Source organism: Hesperophylax consimilis, chromosome 16 (genome assembly GCF_061612785.1).
Source record: "Hesperophylax consimilis isolate HC1 chromosome 16, BYU_Hcon_1.0, whole genome shotgun sequence".
NCBI lineage: Eukaryota > Metazoa > Arthropoda > Insecta > Trichoptera > Limnephilidae > Hesperophylax > Hesperophylax consimilis.
In genome coordinates, this window is record NC_142851.1 from 27,687,085 (window position 1) to 27,712,761 (window position 25,677).

General features: G+C 37.3%; 2 protein-coding genes across 2 annotated transcripts in view; both read right to left on the minus strand.

Annotated features, from left to right (window-relative positions):
- Positions 1-47: 47 nt before the first annotated feature.
- LOC149416970 (transient receptor potential channel pyrexia-like) overlaps positions 48-25,677 on the minus strand; it is a 58,585-nt gene continuing 32,955 nt past the window's right edge. The window contains exons 7-14 of the mRNA XM_089641356.1: positions 25,261-25,506; positions 16,100-16,295; positions 9,081-9,280; positions 7,953-8,167; positions 6,412-6,562; positions 2,369-2,658; positions 1,265-1,465; positions 48-1,082 (exon numbers count right to left, since the gene is read on the minus strand). Coding sequence (XP_089497482.1) covers positions 708-1,082; positions 1,265-1,465; positions 2,369-2,658; positions 6,412-6,562; positions 7,953-8,167; positions 9,081-9,280; positions 16,100-16,295; positions 25,261-25,506 — 1,874 coding nt within the window. The 3' untranslated portion in view covers positions 48-707. The remainder of the gene's footprint in view (positions 1,083-1,264; positions 1,466-2,368; positions 2,659-6,411; positions 6,563-7,952; positions 8,168-9,080; positions 9,281-16,099; positions 16,296-25,260; positions 25,507-25,677) is intronic.
- LOC149416971 (uncharacterized) lies at positions 10,732-11,684 on the minus strand. Its single transcript, XM_089641090.1, has 2 exons — positions 10,796-11,684; positions 10,732-10,756 (listed from the first exon to the last, which is right to left on the minus strand). The coding sequence occupies exon 1, from the start codon at positions 11,540-11,542 to the stop codon at positions 11,231-11,233; it is 312 nt and encodes a 103-aa protein (XP_089497216.1). The 5' UTR covers positions 11,543-11,684; the 3' UTR covers positions 10,732-10,756; positions 10,796-11,230.

Here is a 25,677-nt window from a genome sequence, read left to right on the forward strand (position 1 = left end):
TAATAAATCAGTGAAACTTTTTTACAATTCATTATTGCTCTGCAGTATTAAAAATAGGTAACAACTAACAACCCTAGATCCTCTTTGTAACAAATCAGTATTATATTGATTAATATCTCGTAAAACGTTAATAAAAGGACAGTCAAATTTATGTAAATAACACATAAGTATATCTCAGCACTAAAAATCTAAAAACAAATTATTAATTAAGTTTCTCTCATTTTAATGATCATCTGTTCCTGATAATAGTAAGTTGCTTAAAAAGTTGTCGATCATCTATCGGTTTGGTGATGTCCATGATCATAATATGTTACTAAACCTGGTTTACCCAATTGAACTCTCATCAACTGTCAGTTGAACAATATTTGGTGAATTCCTTTTTAAGGTAAACTTAAGTTGTTAGATTCCAAGTGGAATATACATACTCCCGTTCCTTCCTTCTTCCTAGTGAGAGACCACTATTCAGAATCGAAACATCGTTTAGAATAGCCATGCATTTACAAAATATATTTGGCCATGGTGTTTACACAAAACAGCACAAATTATTGTCTTTTCCGAATATGTATCTCCAATAGGAGATTTCACAGAGCAAAAAAAGACAATGTTAACAGTCACATAATAATATGCAAAGAAGAAGCCACTCTCGGGTTCAGGAATGGGCTGTTAATTAGAGAACGTTTGACATTTAAAATTCATCAGCTTTCTTGCTAATCACTCTTTTCTTGCTTCTTCCTAGTATCAAGCGCGGTCTCAAATGCCTCCATCTTCTTCTCCATGGCGCTTTGGAAGCGTTCCATTTTGGTGCACATATCCGTCAGTTGCTTTGACAAATTTGCCATATCCACCGTTTCGCTTTTCGTTGTGGCGCTGGAATAGTGCCTATGTGGGCTGTTGGAGAGGTCTGATGTGGTCCTTGGCCTGATGAGTATGCTCTTCTTGAAGCCGGAAGCGTTGCGGAGGTTGATACTAATGTTGTTGGATTCTTTTCCCATGGTGAAGCCCTTGAACTTCTTCTCCGACTCGCCTTGCTCCTTCCTGCTGGCCACTAATTTGTATATGGATGATATCAAACTCTTTGGAATCTGGAAAACAAAAATCAGTCAAATTAAATTCAGTACTTTTTCTCAATCTTTTTTTTTACTGAAGAATTGACAAATTTTGAACAATTAAAATGACAACTTCTTTTACTTTTTTACTAGAGTTCACCCTTCCAGCGTTGTTCCACCCTTCAAGCGTTTTATTTTGCAAGTTGTCCAATCCTCACCTTTTTCTCCTGGGGATGGTTGGGCTGTATGACCAGTGCATATTCATTCTGCTCCGAGAACATCTGGGCCCCCTTGTGCAGCATGTTGAGCCACCGCTCGGGCACCCAGCACAGCAGTGGGCTTAACAGGAGCCCCTCCAGCCGGTTCACCTCTCCGGTCTGGCGGACCAGGCGATCTAGACCGGCGCTGTCTCTCAAAGCCTGAAAATAATTCATTTATTGATAAAAAACAAATACATATTCCTGTTGAGAATCTAGGTCGATTGGTATAAATCTTCATCTGGCCATGTGCTCATTTTTTTACTGTTATCTAGTTGAATGTACCTATATAAAGTGTTGATATATATACAGTACTCTCTCATTAATCCGCTGTTCGATTATCTGTCTATATGATTATAAGATCTGCCATTATTTTGACTAGTTGAAAGCACAAAATCGAGCTCTGTAATTTGCCGGTATTTGTGTATCAAATTTAATAATCCGCTGCGTGCCTAGATTCGAGCCAAACTTTGTACACCAATGGGTTAGGTTATCTTACTCTTATATACAAACTCAGTTACTATACCGCCATCTAACTCGCTCTTGCTGACTATTTAACCAGTTACCAGGGTTAATTGTTGTTGTTCTAGGACAATTCGGTTAGTCCTGTATGTATTCTAGAAACTGTCGCATGTGTTTCTTTTCGTTTTGCTCTGCAACATTTTTTTTTATTTCAATTAGTTTACAAAATGGATTCTTCTCGCAAGCGTAAACATTACGTCTTAACTTTAAACCGAAAAATAAATTTTATGAACGATCGATAGCAGTGTTTGTTTTTAATTTTTATGTGTTTTAATTTTTAGCATACTTTGTGTAAGTACTATAATCTGCCGCTTTCACTTATCACACACTTGCCCTTGGTTTTTTGGGGTGGCAGATTTGTACTACTGTAATCAAAAATAGTTTTACTGATTCCAGACAGTTGAATCTCTTGTGCAGTATCACATAATATTTTGCCACAAAGTGATTTTGGTTTTATGTATTGAAGAAGTGATTTATAAAGCCATTATTAAATTTGAGCATTTGCGACATGCACAAATTAATGAGATTTAATAATGATCTCACCTGTATATCACTGACAGCCAAACCGACCAGTAAGTTGGTCAGGATGATGGTCACCAATAGGACGAATATTAAATATAGCGCATGCGCGGTGCCAGGATATACGATTTTTGTGTCGGCATAGAACAGATCCTCAAACTCCAGCTCTCCAGACATCATGATGATGACCTTCATCAGGCTTATCAGGATGTTGTAGAAGGGTCTGAAGTTGGCAAACAGGACACCAAATGACAGGGTGAAGGCCATCAGCAGACAGGAGTAGGCCATTAGGAATTTTGAGAAGTTTATCGCAACTGTAAATAAAAACATGAAATGATGAAAGTCGAGAGAGGCATAATACGTCGAAATCAAATATTCATAGAGAGTGGCGAGTGCTCCAAAGCATTAGGTTTACACACTGGCATCTTGGGTACAATCCTCTTCCAGCTCCTCCAGTCCTCCATCATTACACAAGCAACATTTTCGGCTCACAGGCAGTAGAAGTAATTGAATATTGTCAGGTTTGTAACCTGAGAATGTTTGTCCTTTAAAAAAAAAAACTGGGAATACATCAGAGATTCTCAAACTATTTTCCCCCGTACCCCACATTCTGAATTTTTTTTTCGGTAGAGCTGCCGAATATTAGATTTTTCTAAGCCCATGTCAAATTCGTTTTTTTATTTTATTTTTTTTTTAAAGAAGTTTACTAGCGCACTAAAAATCCTTCAAAAGCCATCAAAAACTTTCTTGCAATAGTCTACATAATGCAGGATAAGCAGCAAGTATTTCTTTCTATAGCTACAACTGCTTATACCCCTTAAACTCTTCAGTTGTGTTTATGCTGATCAGTTCTTCTTGTCATATGATATCCGAATCTTCAGTTTCACTGTACGGATCGATAATCCGGTGTGTTTTTTTTTTCCATTTTCAAAACATCCTTAAACCTTGTTTTGAAATCTGAATTAAATATATTTATACGTTGAATGTAGGCCAAAACGTCATCATCCTGGATGTTTGTCAATGCCAAGTTGAAGAGGAACTAGGGAAATTTGTGCCTTTTAGTGTTTTGCTTCAATATGTTTATTCTGGCAAGAAAAGTAGACCAAAATATCTCACTAAACAATTTCATCAAGTACCAAAAGTAATATACACTTCACATTCGTTAAATGGTGTTTTTATTACATGTTGTACAAAGATTATACACTGTTTAGTTGCAATTTTCAGACCTACTCCTTTGCACTGAACTTATCTTGCAAATTTTAAAAAAAAAGTTCTGTTTTTTTTTTTTTTTATTTCTCTGAAATTTTTCAACATGTTTGAAATTAAAATGATGCAATTTTTAAACATTAAAGTATATTTCACATACAAATATCTAAAATGTAACTTTATCTAGTTTCCAAATTAGTACTTGTTTTTACGGCATCTTCAAAATGAAGAAAAATATAAAACATTTAAAATACATGCGAAAAATGTTGAAATTCGATAAGAAATTATTATTATTTGAAGTTTATCCAACAGATAACAACCCTCTTTTACTGGATAAGCAATGTCTACGTCTTATGCATCTTTCCATGAACTATTTTATGTCAGTTTCTATTTTACATTTCAATTAGTAAGGTTTTCGCATACACGGTTGTTTATCAATTGAATAAAATTCTACCACGTTTTTCAGTTAGACCGAATATGTGTTAATTATCGACTGTGGTTTCGTAAAACCCTTCCAGCCACAAAATGAAAACTTCAACGATGAAAATGAATATTTACAAATTTGTAAAATTCGAATATTAAAATTTGTAAAACTAATTAAAAATAATAAAGTTTACGTGAAAGTGGTTGTTTTTTTTCCAAATTTCGATGTAAAATATTGCAATTCTGCTTAAAAATATGAGAGATTTTAGGGTTGAGCAATGTCATCTACGGTTTTCTCGAAATAAACTAAAAAAAAATTACGCGTAAGTTTAGTTTCGAGTATTAAAAATGCCTTAATCAGCAAAAATTACTTCGCCTTATTGTACTTTGAAAAGAAATAAAACCACTGAAAAATAACATTTCCCAAAAATGTGGCTTGAAGGGTTTTACCAAAACACAGTAGTTATGTAATTTACGGAACGCCTAAATGTTGATGACTTGGTGTAAATTTAATCTCGTGGACCCCCAAATTGTTTTCTCGCTGTCATAGATCCCCAGCAAGTTGAAATCGACCCCTGAGGATCCATGTAGACCACTTTGGGCACCTCTGGTTTACAATACACGAGTTTGTACACATTTCGGCCACTTTTAGCTATTAACCCTATCCCCGCGGGAGACGCACGCCTGCGACGCACTGTGCATGCCCTGTACGCGGGTGGCACATCTGTGCGACGCAAAGTTTCTTCGGCGTTATGGGTATGAAACATGCTTGAGCACGGTAAAACTTATACTCCTAAAAAATCTCACATCTTTACACTACTGACATCTTACGATATTTATCCATAATACGTATCCTAATCATGGATACAAAGATTTGAAGGGATCTTCCAACTCAGAGCGAAAAATGAATCAGTTTGAATTCTTCCCGCGTCTCTTTACACACGTTATTGCGCAGGCGCATTTTATAAGATTCTCAAACAGAGACGCTCGCCGTGTAGATTACATTGTTTTATCGAATTATTGTTTGCTTCTTCGTGGATATGAACTATTTTAATTACAGTGTACATTAATCTGATTTATCATATTTTAAAATAAGTTCAGTTACATACATTCATTCAAACTATTGAAGAAATATAAAATTTCGTCAGTGTTAGATTATTTTCAAATAAAGATACGTGGTTAAAACTTTTTTATAGTGAAAAATCAAGTGTAAAGTTGTACAAGTTTGACTTTTTATCAATTTTTGAAAGTATTTTTATTGCCAAAATACAAAATGTCGGGTCGTGGTCTTAATGACGAAGAAATATTTGGTGCTACTTTAGAAATAGATTCAGATTTTGAAATTAGTGACAGTGACGTCGATAATAATTGCAAAGCTGCTGAAATACATGAAAGCCATGATTCTGCCGTTATGCGTTGAGAACTGTTTCAAAATCACGATAAAAAAATATATTAAGTGATACATATTTACGGTGACATAATAACAGAAAAATTATTACATTATTTTTGTAAATTTAAGTGTAGTTATTTTTTATTATATGAACCTTTTTAAGTGTGTCAATATTTCATGTATCCAGTCAAACGCGACATCGCACCCATAAATCAACCACTTACATCGCACCACAGTTGAAGAGCTCTACTCCGGCATGTTTATAATCATGTGTATCGTTATCCTTGAAATAAACATGGCCGCCCGGGCATACCATATCAGTTACATTATGAATATATACTTCGAATTTTTATCAAGCCCCATTGATGTTCGGATTGTTTATTTATACTTGAAAAGATAATTCAAGACATAAGCGACGTATTTTTTAAAACAAATTTTAAAATCCATGCGTGATTATTGTTTAAAGTCATAAATTAGATTGATGATAAATAGCCCCGCGTGTGAACGAAGTGATACAAATTAATGACGCATAGAAAAGGTTAATGCATATTGTAATACTTGATGCATATTTCGATATCACACCACCAGACAGAAGACGTCCAGTGAAACAGAATAAAGGTGACTGTCACAACACAAGTAACGACGACCTCCGTAGTCGAGGGGTAAGGCTCTAGACTAGCAAGCTGGAGGTCACGGGTTAAAATCCCGGCATTTTCAAAACATTACAAGGTTTTTTTCTATGAGCTGGGTGATGTATAGATGAGCTTTATTAACGCCACTAATCTGCCAGGAATCATATAAAGAGTATGAATACGTACACCAGCACTTGCAGCACTGCTTCCCTTTTGTTTAGTCTGGCAGTTTGCAAGCTAGTAACGCTTGTCAAATATTCATATTTTGTGTTTATAGTTTCCTACATGCTTAAATTGAAAGATTTTGGAATTTTTTTACTTTATACTGTTTTACTGCATATTTAAGTAATTTTTTATTGCAAAGGTACGAGTATTTCAGCGATTTTGTCAATCCATAGCCCTTGAAACGTGCGTACCTGTTGCGAACATTTGAACATAGAGTCCAAACATTGGGAACCTTCCGATGATCAACATCAACTGCAGCCAGGCCACAAATATCCCTATGGCGGCAACGTGGTGTTGCCAGTTATAAATGTCCTCCATGATATTTCCTTCCTCTCCTGGAACCTGCCAACAAAACAAATCTGTTTAAAAACTCTTCATTAAAAATTATTATTAAATAGACAGGCTTCCCTAGCGGACCCTGATGCGGGAAAAATAATAACAGAATTTCATAGAAAACTTCTTGAATAAGACATAAATACTCGAAACCTAAATTTTTACATCAGGGTATCTAGCATCTATCTACTGATCGATAAAGGATTTATCGATAATATCGATAACTTGTTATCTTTCCTGAGCACGACTGATCATTAACCTGTTAACCGGGCGGGACGTATAAATATGTCAAACGTAAACAGTATCAGGTACGGATAGGACATATGAATACGTATGTTGCGCCCTGGAACGAGGAGGACATATATTTCTGAGCATATCACACGGAAATTGAGTTTTGAATTTTAACATATTTTAATTTTTAAACTCAATGATTCTCGTTTATCTGTGTGCTTTTGTTTATTGTTCTGTAATTATAATTATTTTAAAACTTTACTTGTACTATCATGTAGAATCACCCCTGAAGTTAACGCACCTTACCCCCCGGACACAAAGTTGACCATTTAATATTTTTATTATTATTAATAATTAACTCAAATATCCATTGCTTCCAAGCCTACTACAGAAAATTATTTTTAAAAAAAAAAACCAAACAATCACCAGGACCAAGTTTAGTATATTACTAGAGCAAACATTATAATTGTAGGATTTATGAAGCTGAAAGTATTTATAAAAAAAATATTTGATTCAGAATCATTACCTTACAAAAGAAGAAATTTACTCTTCGAATGTTAAATTGTCTATCTAATGACATTATAAAAATTCAAGAAACGTTATATTCATACTAATTGAATAAAAGTGTAAAATTGCCTATGAAAATGATCGCCATTCAAATTATTTGAGTTTATTTATTTACTGTTTCTTTACATTGTATCTTTTTTTACGTTGGAATTTTTAACCTCACTAGGACAAGCCTGTATTGATGGACCTCTAAAGTATGTCCAATGGACCTAGTTCAGAATAGTTCAGTGAAACCACATGCGTTTTCTCAGTAATGTGTCTTCATCTAAGCATCTGTCAAATATATAAATAAAACCAACATGCATTTCGAATAAAGAATTATTAATTCATAAAATAATTCTGGTACCTACTTCATTCCTTGTCTGATATGATAAGTAGTTCCAAATATGAAAATTGAACTTGAGTTCACTTGAGTTCATTGAACTTGAATAATGTAACGCATTACCCAGAAATATTTCACATTACTTACCAACTTACCCATGCCACCACCAACCGAAATTAGTATGTTTAATCTGTAAACAAAAGCTAACAGCAAAATGTCCATACGGTACAGGCAGATATGGTATTTTGCATTGGACATAACTATTTCTTAAAGTCTTACAGCAGTCAAGAAGATGCTTATGATAATGATCCATTGCAACCAGTTCTCCCATTGAATAATGTATGCCAGGGGACTGTGAAAGGCCTGGAATAGCTCGTTGGCCACGACCATCATGTTCATCACCAGTAGTGCTAATCCCACCAACTTTATAGGCAAGGATACGTCGCACTGGCCCAGTGCCGGCTGCATGCTTATGCAGTTGCGTAGGTAGACTCCTGAAAAAATTATATATTGTTAAAGTCGTTCATTGTGTTGTTAATAAATACAAGTAGAAAGGGACTAAGATAAAAGGCTACGTGCTTAGAAAAGGCTTTGGATATACTACATTTTTTAATGAACCAATTCAACATAATATTTTCTATGATTCCTCGAATATAAAACTCCTAGTGACCAGTGGCATAAAAAAGTCAAGAAGTCACATCTATTCCTAAATTTTTATGCGGCAAATTTATAAAGCCAACAAAGTGACCAACAATTGCCAGGTAGAGAAACGAATTTCTCGCTTGTACCATCCCAGGCAATTTTGTCATTTAATAATGGATATCAATGTAGTACAAACATATTACATGATAGTAAATCCAAAAACACCACGACTACAGATTATGAAACCACAAAAAATTTGCACGGGACTAATGTTGCCAACGTAAAAACATAGAAACTGCTATCTAACATTTAATATTACAGCGTCATGGCCATGTTCAGTATTTTTTGTAATGGTATCACTCAATTGCCAGGGCTCCTACCAGGGAGCAACTTGACAAATGGAAATTATCTCTCATAGCGAGGTTGAGGACCGACTGATATTTGGGGTTATGAAAAAAAGATGAGTGGAGATAGTAGGAAGAATGTTGCAAAAAAGCATTTAAAATGGAAAATGCATTGAGAAAAGCATTTAAGATGCAAAATGGAAAATACCCATTTGCATTTCCATTTGAAATGGATTTATTTGAAATAAAGCACATCTCTGGGTAGGGCACATGCCCGAGAACTCATGTAGCATAACCACCCCTACTGATGGCTGTCAAAGACAGCATCAGAAGATATAGTTTTATATTACTGCTTATGGGACAACCCTGCTAATGGTTCTGACCCACTAGTGTAAGGCAATCAAAAATATGAAACACTCACCCATTGTGTAAATGCTGAAGAGCAGCACGAAAATTGCGTGGAACATGAGGCTGGCCAGGAAGAACTTTCGGATGCTCTTCCACTTGAGGTGCAGGAAGGTCTCACAGAGGGGGTGCTTCAGGACATCCCTCCGGCCCACCTCCACGAAGGCCAGCAACAAGCTGCTCTCGCCACCGGACCGCACCGCCACGGTTCCTTCCCTGCGTGCAGAAACACCAAAGGCATAGTCAACAATCTGTTTATGCTAGTACTTCAAACCTCGCGTCCAAAAAGTATATTTCTGACTTTCAATATTATTATTCAGTTGTTTTTTTACAATTACCCAAATTCCTAGGATACTTGGTCTCCAGCGAAGGTACGCCACCGCTACCCAAAAAAGTAGAGGCAATTCGACAATACACACGACCAGCAACCACCAAGGACCTGAGACGTTTCTTGGGTATATTGAACTTCTACAGACGGTTCATACCTAAAGCCGCAGAGTCTCAAGCGCCCCTCAAGGAATTTCTACAAGGGCAAGACACCAGTACCCTGGACACCTGAAACCATCAAGGCTTTCGAAAAATGCCGAGAAATTTTGGCGCAAGCAACATTGCTGGCACACCCGGAAAGCAATGCCCAACTAGCCATCATAAGTGATGCCTCCGATACCACCGCCGGGGCAGCACTGCAACAGCTAGTTGATGGCCAATGGGAGCCCTTAGCATTCTTCTCGAAATAACTGAGCCCAGCAGAGAGAAAGTACGGAGCGTATGACCGAGAGCTACTCGCTATTTATCTAGCGATAAGTACTTCCGCCATATGGTTGAAGCAAGAACATTCACGATATACACAGACCACAAACCAATTACGTATGCTTTCGCGCAAAAAGGAGAAAAATGCAGTCCGACAGTAGACATCAGTAGACATTCCGACACCTAGACTTTATAGGCCAGTTCACAACGGATATACAACACGTATTTGGCAAGGACAACATAGTTGCTGATCGCATTATCAAGAATTACAACATAGTTGCTGAGCGCATTATCAAGAATTGACACCATCGAGACACCTATAAACTACGCCGAGTTGGCAAAAGATCGAGAAACCGACCAATAGGTGAAAGATAATCTTCAGGAAGGATCGTCCCTTCAACTTAAAAAGGTCATAATCCCTGACACGAACACATCTATATACCAACAACAATATCAACTGAAAAAAGAGAAACCAGCCATAATACCTTCAACAACGCCATCAGCTGTTTCAGACCCAGATAAGAACACAGCGATAAGAATAACGAATCAAGAATCAAGTTCAAGGATAACAAGAAGTGGAAGAAGAGTCAGATTTCCAGAAAAATATCAAGCGTAATATTATACTGTGGAAATAATAACAAATCTTAACAATCATATATTAAAACACAATACAGAAATATTGTTATGAATAACAATACGATTGCATAAGCGAAACTCGAAACGAACGAGAGTGATAAATAATAGAACAAACCGCTGACCAACACAATGACAGTTCATTCACCAAGCAACACATTCAACGTAAACAAACAGTGCAATAGCTAAATCACCCTCACAGCTATTTTAAACAAAGCGCAAAAGTAGGGCACAAATAGGATGATTCCGTCAGCAAAATTTTAGATTGAAAAATAAAATTATTTCGAAACAATCGTATTATAAAAGAACCTACAAGTCGACAAATATTTCAGTTAACAAGCAGTGCACCTTCACCATAGGACAAACATAAGCAAATAAGAAGTCATCATCGCCCAGGCAGGAGACGTCCATGTGGAAACAAACCAATTGCAATGGGCGACTATCAGCAGGAAGGAAGCATTACAGAAGTCAAGCATTGGAGGAACTGAGGGTCAGCAGTGGACCAGCGCAAGGGTGTCCAGAGCACATCCTACCGAATCGTGAGATTGCACCTCACTGTGGGCGGACCCTGTAGCAGTTACGTCACCGCTCCTAGGATCATCATATCATAACCAGACTGCACGAGTTAAAAAGCTGAGATAGCAATCAGTCTTGCGAAACTTCAATTGAAATATCAAGACAGCGATACGTAAACTGCTTATAAGAGGATGTTTGCATACAGGGTGATGCAAACGTTTATACAATGAACCGAGTCAGCGATCCTGCGGGTTCGAAGTCCAGACGCTACTCCAACCCGTGGCAGACAAGAACAAAGGAATCAGCAGCTATATAAGCGGTGGAGGACCTAAGTACATCACCACTCCAGTCAACAAGTCCGACTTGGCATAACATTAGTCTGCGCCTCGGCCCCGTGGCATCTTCGCTGGTCAGCATCTTCCGCTCATCTGCAGACCAGTCCATCGCGCCTTCGCCTACCTCGTTCACGCTGGAGTACCAGGAAGACCCCACGTCTTCATCAGTGCTGAACGCAGCCACGGGGCCGGTCTCCACAACTCCATCGCCGCCATTGTCGTCTACACCTGATATCATCGTCATCGAACAAGAGCCAACTCCCAACTGCGCAATTATTCTGACTTAAAATAAACACTGTGACACAACACCATCATTATCTTTCATTGTCACACTACCAAGATCCTACAGTTTTATTACAGTTTGGTTGCAAGAAATTTTTTACATATATTTGTTATACACAATGTAGGTAGGTATTATCAGTATGTTTTATTTCTAATTTCTAATATAATAAAATTTAATTAATCGAAACCAAAATTTCTTCTGAAATCTTCATTCTCATCGTCACATGTATTATAAATAATAATAATATTTGGATGGTCACTTGAGATTATATACTCCTTATGTACTTATTATGTACTTATGTATCGGGATGTACTCCACGTTATACGGGGGCTCGATGTTAACAAAGCTAGTGGACCTGATGGAATACCTGCCCTGGTATTGCAGAGGTGTGCTGCGGAAATAGTTCCAGTTTTGACAAAGCTCTTCAAAATGTCCCTGAAGTGTGGCACTGTGCCCTCTGGTTGGAAAAAAGCGGTCATTCACCCTATTCCCAAGAAAGGTGACCGCTCCAACCCGGCCAACTACTGCCCCATAGCGATCACATCAGTTCTGTCCAAAGTGATGGAACGTGTGATCAATGACAAACTGCTCACACACCTCGAGAAGAACAAAATTATCAACGACCGTCAATACGGATTCCGGCGGAACCGCTCGTGCGGTGATCTTCTCGCGTATGTGTCGCATGTTTGGGGGCGGTGCCTGGAACGTCACGGTGAGACCCACACGGTCGCACTAAACATATCCAAGGCCTTTGACCGGGTCTGGCACCGAGGACTTGTCAACAAACTGCCTTCTTACGGACTTCCCGCATCCCTGTGTAAGTGGATTGCTGACTTTTTAAGGAATAGGTCGATTCAGGCAGTTGCTGCCGGTTTCACCTCTTCCCCACACTCTATAAATGCTGGCGTCCCACAGGGATCGGTTCTGTCTCCGACTTTGTTTTTGTTGCACATCAATGACCTTTTGACATGTGCACCGATTCATTGCTACGCGGATGATAGTACAGTTCATGATAGCTTTTTGTTTGACAAGCCCCCAAAGGGCACACAAACTCCAACGGCTCGGAGGGCTTTGAAGCAGAGAATGGACGGTTATCTCGAGAGTATTTCCTCCTGGGGTAAAAATAATCTCGTCGAATTTAATGTTTCAAAGACCCAATCCTGTCTGATTACGTCTAAAAGGGATCTAAATGATAATCTAGTCTCCTTCAACGGAAGCAATCTTCCGAACAGGCCTTCCATTGATATGCTTGGTGTAACTATAAGTGACCAGCTCAGGTACGGGGGCTCCATCGAAGCCAGAGTAAAGCTGGCCTCTCAGAAGCTGGGCTACTGTACAGGGTCCGCAGATACTTTAATAGTACACAACTGCTGACCCTGTACAAATTGCAAGTGCGCCCTACTGTCGAATTTGGCAGCCATCTCTGGTCCGGAGCCCCTAAATACCTGAAAAAAACCCTTGACTCTGTGCAGAAACGGGCGGTCCGTTTGATAGATTCCCCAATCTTAACAAACGGACTGCAATATTTAGAGCACAGGCGTCAGGTAGGTATGCTGTCCTTGTTCTATTGGTATTACAATAGAAGATGCTCTGAGGAACCAGTGTCATTGATCCCTTCGGCACCGGTGTGTAGTCGGGATACACGCCAAACGCGCGCCCAACATTTGTACATGGTTGACATTAGTCACATGAGAACGGGTCGCTTCTACGATTCGTTCTTAAGTTCAACAGCTCGGCTGTGGAACGAACTGCCGTCCTCTGTGTTTCCTCCCTCCTACAACATGGGACTCTTCAAGACCCATGTTCACTCCTTCCTCTCCACAAAATGACCCTCCACACAGCATCCCCAAAGATGACATAGGCCCTGAGGGAAATTATTTTCTTCAGGGCCTCCTGTGTGGAGTTAATATAAAAAAAAAAGTGGGTGTGTCAAGCCTACGCAAGACAGAAGTGAAACTTCTAGTTTCAGCTGATGCTTGGCGTGGCGCAGTTCGCTGGTGTCTGAGAGAGAGGAAAGAAGAGAAGAGAGAGAACGTTCGTGAGCGGCTCCCCCACCTCAACAAGGTTTCACTTCAAAAATGCCACAGCCGAGAATCGAACCTCGCTTAACTGATTGAAAGCCAACCACGCTGAGCACCAACTGTAAGCAAAGCCGCATAAATTGATTATATTATGTAGGTTCTGAAAATATGAGAGCTTGTTATGTTTTATAATGTTACCTACATCACACCCAAAATATAATATATTTTTAAAAATAATGTACAATGTACAGAAATAGAATCCCACACAAGATCGCGTAGTGCGCTCTAGCGAACGGATATTTTATCAGAGGGAGATAGTTTTAATTTTTTTTTCTGTAAATTATTACATATTATCAAAATAAATAAATTAATTAAATAAATGTAATACAATTATCATAATATACGGATTAGATAATAATTTTAATCCAACACAATAACGCAAAGCGCGCTCTAGCGGAGTAATGTTTTATCACAGTGAGATAAGTGTTTTTATTATTTTGCAATATTATTTTCTTTTAAAAAATGTTCTGACCTACTAAAAAATAAGATATTGAATGAAAAAGGCGTTAAAAACAAAAAAATAATGTGCGATGGCCGAGAATCGAACTCGGATCAACTGCTTGGAAGGCAACTATGCTGACCATTACACCACCAACGCCAGTTGTCGGGATGAGCTAAGAAGCATTTATATGTTACTTCAAAACTTTGACTAGATCAAATGAACTTTAATCGGTGGTGGGGGTACCCGCATTTTCGTTTCGGTCATGAGTCGGTTTTACTCCGGTCCTCGAAATTGCATGACGCGCGTAAAGAAGTTTCACTTCAAAAAAAAAAAAATAAAATAAAATAAAAAAAAAAAAACACTGTTTATTGTTTATTAGAGAAATCTAGATATGGTTCGCACGCACAGGACATAATTGTACTTTACGGTATTTATTTTAATAATATGTATTTAATGAGCGTGTTTAGGAGAGGAAAAGCAATTTTTATGCTGGGCGATACTACAGTACAAGATTTTGATCAGAATTCATCTTCCTAAACGTGATTCGTCCCTCGGTATAAGACAGATTTCGAATAATGAAAATCCAATAAGAAAAGTGTTATGTATTAGGATATATTATAGACAATACAAGAATGCTACTCTCAGGCAGATATATTTAATTTAAGGGTATCACCAAACTTAGTATTTGGCTTGCGCTTAGGTTCCATCAGTCTGCCTACAGCTGATGATGTTGCTGATGTAAGAGTTGAGTGCCTCAGACCAGTGTTTTCCTGGATGCATAGTTCAGAGATGTAGGGTGGGGCCATTTCATTGATGGATTTAAACACCATCCAACACAATTTGTACTGGATTCTTTCAGGGCGCTTGAACCAGTGAAGGTTTCGAAGGTGTTCTGAAATGTATGAATATTTAGAGACCCCGCGTTATGAGCCGTGCTGCTGCATAATACTGATTGTTTGTTAATTTGATATTTTGGAAGGTTAGCATAAATGCCGTTGTAGTAATCGAGACGTGAGACTGCGTAAGAGTTGATAAGTAGTTTTATTGTCTCCGTACGAAGGTTTCTTCGGACAGAGTTGAGTTGTTTTAGTTGAAAAAAACCGGTGCTTACAGTCCTATTTATTTGACTTTTAAACGAAAAGTCCGAATCTAAATCGACAGCGAGAAGTTTGACTGCTGTTTTTGGGACGATATCGCTGCCGGAAATAGAAATAGGTGAATCGTCCATGAAATGTTGATGTTTGTTTATGTACGCCCAGTAAAACTCAGTTTTAGATGGATTCAGCTTCTGCTTGTTCGAAGACATCCAACAAGTTATTGCTTCTATACATTCAGCTATCTTGAGACTATTGATTTCGTTTAGAGCGCAGTAGAAATAAACTTGCTGATTGTCAGCATTGCAGTGAGACAAGAGACCAAATGACTTGATTATTTTGACAAAATCATTTGTAAAAAGGATATAGAGAAGTGGACCCAAAACAGATCCTTGGGATGCCCCTGAAGAAAGTGTTGCGAAGTTAGACATTTCATTCCCAACTTCACGGCTTGTAAGCGATTGGATAGATAGGATGCCAACAACTTTTTGATGTCAGAATTCAAACTCAAACTCTAATCTCTTAATAAGGAAATCGTGATCAATTGTGTCAAACGCTACAGTCATGTCTAAGAGTGAGATAGGTGCTAACTTACCTGACTCTATGGCATGTCTGATAGCATCTGAAGTGTCCCGGTTTCGATTGAGTGGAACTTTCTGTATGCAGATTAACGATTTGCAATTTATATGAATTCAAGTGACTTGTTATTTGTGTAGCATCCATTTTCCCCAGGATTCCTTAAATGAAAGTTATGTTTGAAACGGGTCGATAATTATCGGAGTCTAATTGTGGCTTTTCCAGTATTGGTTTAAAGCTGACTTGGGTGGTTCAGGAAAGTCACCAATGCTGAGTGTTTTATTAAAAACGTGAACTAGGAATGGAGCAAAACAATGGAACTGACCTGCCAGCCAGTAGCACCAGGGGTCTGAAGTCCAGCTTGACCTCGCAGTCCACGTCCCCTATCTCGTGGTCCATCACTCTGATGGCGTCGTCAAACTTCCTTATGTAGTAGGGCAGCACCTCGGGCGTCCTCCGCACGATGAAGGACAGAGCAGAGAGGCCGCCCTTTGTTCTCATCGTCACGTCGCCGCCGTAGTCTGAAATACCAGGAATATATTATGTCCTTCTCTGGGGATGCAAATACACTATTTTATTTATATGCCTTTTTATTCGGTTAAAGAATTCGGTTTTTATTCGGACAAAACTATTTACTCATATTCATATACCATATGTACAGGCGCAAACAAACAATTGATCTTAATATTTTGAAGCATAACTGCACGAAGTGTTTTTTTACTAAAATACTTAAATTAGCGCCATGTTTGAATGAGCAATTTATTTTTATGAATAATTTTAAGTTTACCCAGCTTAAATGTTCGATTGAATCTCAGATTTCTTTATACTTCAACAAGAATTTGGTCGCTAATGTGAAGGGCCGTTTAACCTCTCGGCGAGTATGGCTGTACAAGTACGGCCAGAACAAAAAACTCTCCAGGGAGTATGGCCGTACTATTACGGCCGCGTGTATAACTCAACCCATACGCGATTTATTCACGAAATGTGAAGTGTACTGCCATCTATGGACAGTTTACAACAATGTGTCAAACATTTTGAACAGTTGTCTCATTTACCGACGTTATTATTTGAAATTTAAAAAAATATGTGACGTCATCAACCGCCATTGCTCTACTTTCTTCGGTTGACAACATTTGATTTGAGAGCGTGCGAGCTTGCTAAGTTTTAACATTGTTTTTATGCGGTTTTCTCATTATTTTCGCTACGAATCGGAATTTTACGTATTACTACGAGGTTTTTAGTATTGTTGATTGTTACATTATGTAATAATATCGTTCTGTTCAATAATTTATAGAGTGTTTGACTAAATATTGTGAAGTGATAGTGACACATGTTTATAATACCACGTGTGTTATTTTTCTTGTTTGTTTATATTTTGATTTGGTCGTTTTATTTTCAACTATAATATTTGTGTTCGATACCGTTATTTTTTCTAAAAATGTCTAAACCAAATTTCCTGAATGATCAAGACAAAACAGACTTTTTGAATGTAAGTGAAGATGAGGACATTTTGGAAGACGTAGGAGATTTAAATTGTGAAAACTCTTCGGATGAATCTGATGATGATGATTCTGAGGATCAAGTAATTGAGGAAGATACTGCATCAACATCAGCTCCTAAACGTAAAAAAGGCGATTGCCGAGTGTGGGATCAGGGAGAATTTACTCCCTGACCCCACACTAAAAAAAAAAAAAAACAACAACAAAAACAACAAATCTTCTCCCGACATCCTGTGGTGAGTAATATTTTTTAGTAGGTGTTGATATATATATATATACGTTGTAATCATGTTATGGCAGGTTCACCTCCAATGGTTTACGATCCCTTCAATAGGCTATAATATTAGTTTTGTCTCTAAGTTGTGTGTACAAATATTATTATTTTTTTTAATATTTTTACATTGCTAGATATTGAGAAAACTATGGTTTTGCATTTAATTTTTTTTTAATTCGTATTCTTCAAAAATGCTCACTCCTGGGATACAGTTTGCTACAAAAAAGCTCACTCTCCGAGAGGTTAAAATTTAGTTAGTGTTAAAAATAAAATAATTGGGTAGTTTTGGTGGCACATTGCATGTGAATCAATATTTTTGGTGGATTTTAATCAATGTTTTCTTAACCTTTCAAATAGACACAACTACTTGGAAGCTAGTTAACATTTAGTTAGAATTAGGAACTAACTTACCCCTGGTCTTCTGAAACAGGTCTTGTGAGAGTACATGTAAACTTTGATGGTTCTTTTAGCAGTCTCGATATTATGTACACTCACTTAACATGTACACCGCACAGGTTGTCTTAACAGAGTGACAAGGTGAAGGTATCGATAAAATGTTCCAATTATAAGTTGTTATATTTTATTTAGTTAAATTTAACATTTTATATCTAGTGTTCATCTATTCTAATACTACTATAAAAAATATTCTATTACCTACCCACTAGTATTTAGACACAACATTGAGACATAACCCACGAAAAACTACAAGACTTTTGGCTTCCTTAACATTCAAAAGGAGTTCATTAAACATTTCGAAATCTTTATAATAAATATTTTTATATGTCTTAGGAAGCCCAAAATCGTTGCAGCTTCTCGTAGGATAGCCATGGACTGTACTATTACAGTAGAACACCGTTAATTCGAACCCCGATAATTCGAAAAAATGCGTAATTCGAAATTTTCGCCAAACACTTTTTAACATATAAACTGGTAAGATTTTATCTTTTAACTTGTATATAAATACTACAGTACTATGACCATGCCACACACTTAAAATATTGTGTTGGCATTGCAATGTTTTTATCCTAGTATATCTGCTACCTATCCTGATTTTACAATAAATTTTTATATTCTTTTACTTTCGATAAGTATACTTCTATTTTGATAAGGATGTTTTTATAATTATAATTTATAATATTTATAATTTATTCCTTGAATTCTTGGACATGTGTTGATTTTTCTGATAACCCACTTCAAATAGGTTGTGAGACGTTATGATTCCCAGATTGCCACACGGAGTCAGACGAAATCACAGGAGACTCCTCCAACGATGCCCTCCAATCCGGGTAAATCAGTAAAAGAGGAAGGACAAAATATCTCACGGAAAATGTTTCCCGTTTACAAGTGGAACGTTTTGTTTGACTGGTCTTCCTGTGTTCGGAGCTTTGTAGAATGGATAGAGGAACTTGCGGAATCTCGCGGTGTGAGTAAAATTGATCTTTTTACTAGTGTAATACATGAGTTATTTTCAGGAAATGCTCTGAACTGGTTTCGAGTAAATTGACATTGTCTCCGGTCTCAAGGAGGAGTATGAACTCCTGGATCATGAAAGACGGCTTCTGACCCAAATAAGAGCATCTTTACAGGAACAAAAGAAAAGCCTTGGTGCCTTCACAACTAGAATTGTATTATTGAGCAGTAGGTTAAATAATAAATTACTTGAGGAAGAGGTATTAGAAATATTACAATGTAATACGTTACCTAAATATATTCACAAGCTTTCTCTTTGACAATTTATTTTTCTTTTATTAATATGTACATGATTAAGAGGGTACATATGGTTTTTGTGATATTTCGCCCTAAATGCTAGGGATGACCCAGACTGCAACAATTATCAATGATATTAATACTTTAAAACGATATAGGAAGATGATAGAATTGGTGGATAGTCGCACTGAAAATAGAAATGCAAGGTGCACTTCAAATTCTGTTAATTCAAATTGTAAGAAGTTTAATAATTGCCAATATCCTAATAGAAATAGTAAAAGGGAATATAATCAAAACAATAATACCAATTATAATCGTAGGAGGAAACAGAATTGTTATAACAAAAATAATCTTACTTCAGGAAATGTGAATTCTAGGAATGGAGTAACCTGTTTCCGGCCGTCCAGGTGTTAAGACCCCTGTCGGCAGCTGCCGACATCCAAAAAAGTAAATTCCCGGTAGGTGCTTGCAGTAAATGAAGAGACGTCTTCAGTTCCTCTAGCACTGACCCGGAATGGACAGCATGGTTAGCTGTGGTCTGACGCTTTTACGAGGATCTGAGGGCTTTGGGGAATGTGGGCGCGGCCAACAGGGATGGTCATCTTGGATCAGAATTTTCTGGTCTACTGGACACAGGTTCGCATGTATCGGTAATAATTTTCATGAGAAATTTGTAAATTTAGGGTGCAAATTTTCAAAACTTGGCCGAAAATTTTCATAAACTTCAGCAACAGGACACTTTGTAGTTTGTGCGTTTAAAATCACGGTTCCTTTAAATTACAGGAATGTAAAAAAAAAATATTATTTTGTCATTATGCCAGAGATCAAGTCAAATATTATTTTAGGCTGTGACTTTTGGAAATTGTTTAACATATGTCCTGAGGTTGCAAAGCTGTTTCTAAGAGAGATGTTTTTCGAGTATGGAGGCTCTGCACAAACCTTATGATTGGAAATTGGTTTTGCCATAGGAGCGCAGACGTGAGGTGCTGGAACATTATCATATTCCACCCACAGCTGCCCATTTTGGAATTATGAAAACGTTGAATAGAATCTATCTTAAGTATTATTGGCCGAAAATGGCTGCAGATGTAAGATCATTTATTTCAAAATGTCACACCTATTTGGGTCACAAAAGTACAAATTTGGCGCCTCCAGGCTTGATGGGAGATCCCAAACTTGTGCAACGACCATAGCAGATGATCTCAACAGATTTGCTGGGTCCATTCCCAAGTTCGTACAAAAGGGGTTTTTCATATCTATTAGTAGTGTCGGACTTTTTCACTAGATATTCAAAACTTTTTCTTTTGAGAAAGGCTATGTGGAAAAACATTTCCATCATTTTAGAAGAGGATATATTTCTGAAATTTGGTGTGCCGGATACTATCGTTTTAGACAATGGCCCACAGTACATATCTCGGGATATGAAAGCTTTAGCTGAGAAATACCACATTAGACACCTTTTCTATAATTGCAAATATGTACCACCCACAAAATAACCCGGTAGAACGAGTTAATAAAGTACTTGTTACAGCCTTAAGTTCATACTTTGGGTTAGATCACAGTACCTTGGCGAACAACTTACCTGAAATTGAACTCGCTATCAATACAGCAATACATGAAGTGACAGGTTACCGTTCTTTTTAAATTTTGATAGGGAAATCATTATTTCAGGAAATCAATACAAGTCTACTGATTTCAATTCAGAGGAGATAACTTCTGCAAATTGACGGCATCAGACTTATCTGAATTAAACGATATCTTCAGCCAAGTCAGAACTTGTCTGAGACAATCTTATGAAAAAAATAAAGTTTATTATAACTTGCGTAGAAGGGATGTTCAATATGAGGTAGGAAATGTTGTTTGGAGGAGATCATTCCTGGTGTCGTGAAGCTGCGACTCCACTATATTTTTAAAGGTGGTGCAGAGCAAAGCCCTATGCCACGCGCTCAAAGGACCAGTCCCAAACTACACCGAATGCTAGGTTATGGGACGATTTATGCATCCGACAAACCCGATGGACAGTGCAATAGTCAAAAAGGTATAAATCTGGGCTTCTGGAGCACAAGATAAGCCCAGATTGGAATGCAGGAAAGATGGACTCACCCGTTGAAGATTACCACACGTCTCCAGGAGTTTTGGATGATTTCACTTCACAAATATATAATCGCCCTGTCTGATATTAGCTATCACTACGAACTCTGATGAGCAACTGACACCACTTGTCCGATTTTACGTGTGTCGCAACAATCATTTTATTATGGTGACATTTTGGGATGGGTAAAAGGGTAGGTAGGACATTTGCAGGATTTTGTATTGACATTACACTTGTCCATTAAGCCTGTGGATGCATACCTAACAATCCCCTATATATTGCGCGAACAATTCCTTCTTTCTGATGCTAGTAGGTATTTTTCATCGAAGCTAGCGCTGAGATTTATTAGAAGTAAAATTTTGGAAAAAGTTTCACCGGTGGTCTATAAATTATCAGATATGGGTGGTAAACCGGTTGGTACATTTCTCATCAAAGACATTATCAAGGTGGAATCATGAGACGGTAGATACCCCTCTATCGTACGACTTTTGTTTTATATACATTCAAGGTGAAGACATGACAAAGTCATGTTTTCACATTGAATATATTTTTATGGTTATAGTTGTCTAAGCAGTAGTGGTAGTTTTTTTATATACATTCAAGGTCGACAAAATCGTCTTTTCACATTGAATATATTTTGTATGTTGATTGGTGTTGTTCAAGTAGGATACCTTCTGTATGTGAGTGTCTCCGTGGCGTATATTCCATGCATGTAATTGATAGTTAATGAACATAATGGTATATTTTTAAATATTATGTGTGGAGTGTGTGCACAGCTACATTTTTTTTTTTTTTTAAAGAAAGACAAACATTCCCGGGTTACGAATAACCCAACAATGTTTGAAAATCTCCTACTACCACCACAGAAAGCCGAAAATGTTGCTTGTGTTGTGATGGAGGACTTAGCCAGCCGAGGAATCGAACACGCGACGCTCGGGTGAGACCCAAGCGCTATGCCCCACTCAACCACTGACCGGTCAATTCATAGGTATGTAATATTTGTTTAGATGGTTTCTTGTGAATTGAGGTCGGATTTATTGTCCCTGTCAATAAATCTGCTTTCGATCAAATTGTATTGTCCGTTTTGTGAAAGGGTTTTATATACTTTTGGTTTAAATAACTCTTAGGGGATTTATGAAAAATAATTAACTCACTAGTGTGGATTTATATAAGTATGATATAGTTTATAACAGCGTTTCTAGTAATGAATTGCTTAGAGACATACATATAGACAATTGGCAAAGCGAAGTGCAATATATATTTTTGAAATTAGTTTCAGATGCTATAAAAATTTCTATTTTATCTGAGTTTTAGGAAACTTCAGAAAGCTGCCCAAGTGTCTGTGTGTAATTTTGAATACTCAGATACCTTAACTATATTGGGATGATTTCCTAATACTTAATGGGTTTATATTGATAAAATCACACACACTGATTTGCTATCAAGTTACATCAGTAGATTAAAATTACTTTTTTTGGATTCTTTTAGGAAAATTTCTAAGGTCTCTCCGTTTTAACGGGCTTGAGTATACAGATGTACATGGATACAAATATGTTTAAACATTTGTTTTAATTTTAATATTTTAAAATCTAAATGTACTTCCAGTTCAGGCGGGTTCTCCGCGGCCGAGGGAACCCTGCCGGAATTTGAAGCTACATTTATTTTGTTTTGATTATTCTATTTTGGCTATGGAGTTTGGAAAATCTATCTATAGTTTATCAATAATAGAATTGATCTTCTTATTTTTCTTTACAATGTCAAATCAATGACACCTATGGGATCTGTAGCTTATCAATATTAGAATTGTTTTTTTAATTTTTATTTATTGCAATGTCAAATGATGACACCTAGGTGAGTTCTCGGGAAGTTTTTTTAAACAGTAGGTTTGAGTTTAAGGTTGGCAAATTATCCATATTTGGGGTTTGTATGGGGTTCATGATAGATGGCGTCAGTCTATTTAAGATATTTTTTGTTAAAGCTTATCGAGTTACAGAGATAAATTCTAAAATGTATTTGTTTTTGGTTTATTTTATTAAAAGTATATGTTTCATATTTAAGACTGTTGCACAGAATAGAGACATTAAAACAATATGAATTGTTATTACGGTTTGTTTTTTTTTTAATTTGGATGTTTAGAGTTTTATTAGTGTAATTTTCAACGTATTAAGTTTGATAGGTTCCTTTTAGAACAATCTTAGGTAGGGTACATCAAGGACTTCAGAAGGGAAAGCATTCCGGCGGTCAGACAGGTCATTCCAAGGAAACTGAAATGGAACATCGGGGTCCAGCGATCAAGAAGCGCTAAACATACAGATTCTGAATACATTCCTGCAGTCAGACTTGTCATTCCAAGGAAGCCGAAGTGGATTCAGCTTTCAAGTTATGAAAAAAATACAACTTCAGAGCCTTCGACTCAACCATGAATACCTGGGACGGATCTTCATACCAAGGGGCATATTGCAGTCTGCTTCAACGGTTTTACAATCATGGCCAGACTTATGATGAATCAGAGTAACCTGGTTTCAAGGGTCTATTCTGAAATCATCTTCTACGCATCTTGAATGATCAGCAGTTTGCCGAGAGGTTGCTCGGGGATGTGGCGACAGGGGTGCCAGAATTTTCTTTGAAAATCTTTTCTAATGGGAGGAGGCAATGTAACGAACTGATATGTTGCGTCCGTCACAGAGGTACCTAATAAGAATGGGACTGCGAGAATTCTAGCCATGCATTACTTTACAGAGAGGAGATTTCCAAAGACAAACCTGGGCTTCAGTCTTCAAACAAGTACCATCGGGTGATTGTGTCTATGAGAGGAGATCCTCGTCTCCGAGGTGGGGTTTGACAGCGGAAAGCGTGAGACGTACATATTTCATATTTAATTTCATGACTTGGTAGTTACTTCATAATGTTGTTATAATTTTTTTTTTCCAATGATTAGAGGAAGACTGGCGCCCTAAGATTAAAATTATGACATTGATTTGAGTTCTTGATCGGATTTTAGTCTTTTCATTTGGTGGGTAGATAGGTAATTCGTGTATGATACAATATTTATTTAACAATCTTTTGAGTCTCTTCGAGACAAAAACAACAACTGAGATAAGGAATTATAATTAAGAATTTTTCCGATATGTTTCTCGAGAGTCTCATGTAATAATCCTGATTTTACAATAAATTTTTATATTCTTTTACTTTTGATAAAAAAAAGTCTGGGTTTTTATTGTTAACCTTAATTAATCTTCCCCAATGTAATGAAATAATGTTACAACTATTCCTTGTTAGAGTTGAGTTTTGATTTGCTATCAATAATGATTCCTAATTATTTAATTTCGTCTACTTCTTCATGTTTTGACTGTCTATGTTTGGGGTAATAATTCCGTTTTGTTTTTTACCTAACACCATGAATTTACTTTTAGTTACATTTAATTTTAATTTATTTATATTTAACCATTTAGATATTTCATGAAGTTCACTTTGTATTTTTAAAATTCAATTTGTTATACTATATAAAAGTGTGTCATTGTCAAAAAGTTTGATTGAACAGTACTTCAGGCACTTTACTATCATTTATGTATATAATAAGAAGGAGCGGTCCCTAAACAGATCCTTGAGGAACTCAAAGGTTTACTTCTTGTTGTTCAGAGATAGCGTTTCCAACTTTAGGTCTACTAACTGTCAATCACGTAGGTATTCCAAACTGTCAGACAGGGACTGGTAATTGAGTAACAGGTTGTGTCAGGTAATGCAAGAACATATGTTAGTAGGAGATGCATATAGTTTTGTCAAGAGGTAGTTTAATTTTTCTTCAGTGAATAAATATTACAAGGGGATTATGAGCTTCTGCAAGTTGAATAATTGTGTAGTATTTAAAAACAAAAGTGGAAGTAGAGAATAAATGACTAAGTTTATGTTCTTACCAAGCAGCATTCGCACGTACGAAGGGAACTCGTTCAGCGCCGCCAGGTGCACGGATGTGTAACCGTCGTTGTTGGCCACATTGGGATCGGCACCCTTCTCTACCAGCACGCGCGCGCACTCTGACCCGGGCACTGTGCGGCCCAGCGCAGCGTGCAGTGGCGTGTGCCCGTCCAGGTCGCGCACGTCCTTGCTGGCACCGCGCGCCACGAGCAACTCCACCATGTCGCGCTCTTGGGCTATGCAGGCTGGAGCAAATGTGCACTTGATTATTGAAATTTCGCTCATCCTTTTGACCATATAATTTGACTTTTGTGTACTTTGCTTGCTGCAATTTATCTCCAACAAATTTATAGGAAAGAACACGGAAGAATTCCATTCCTTGATCCTTGATAATGATGTTTAATAATTTCGGTCAC

What these genes read in the sequence shown, in the direction of transcription:
- LOC149416971 (XM_089641090.1), bottom strand. Translation starts at nt 11,542, where the DNA reads ATGACGATGATATCAGGTGTAGACGACAATGGCGGCGATGGAGTTGTG.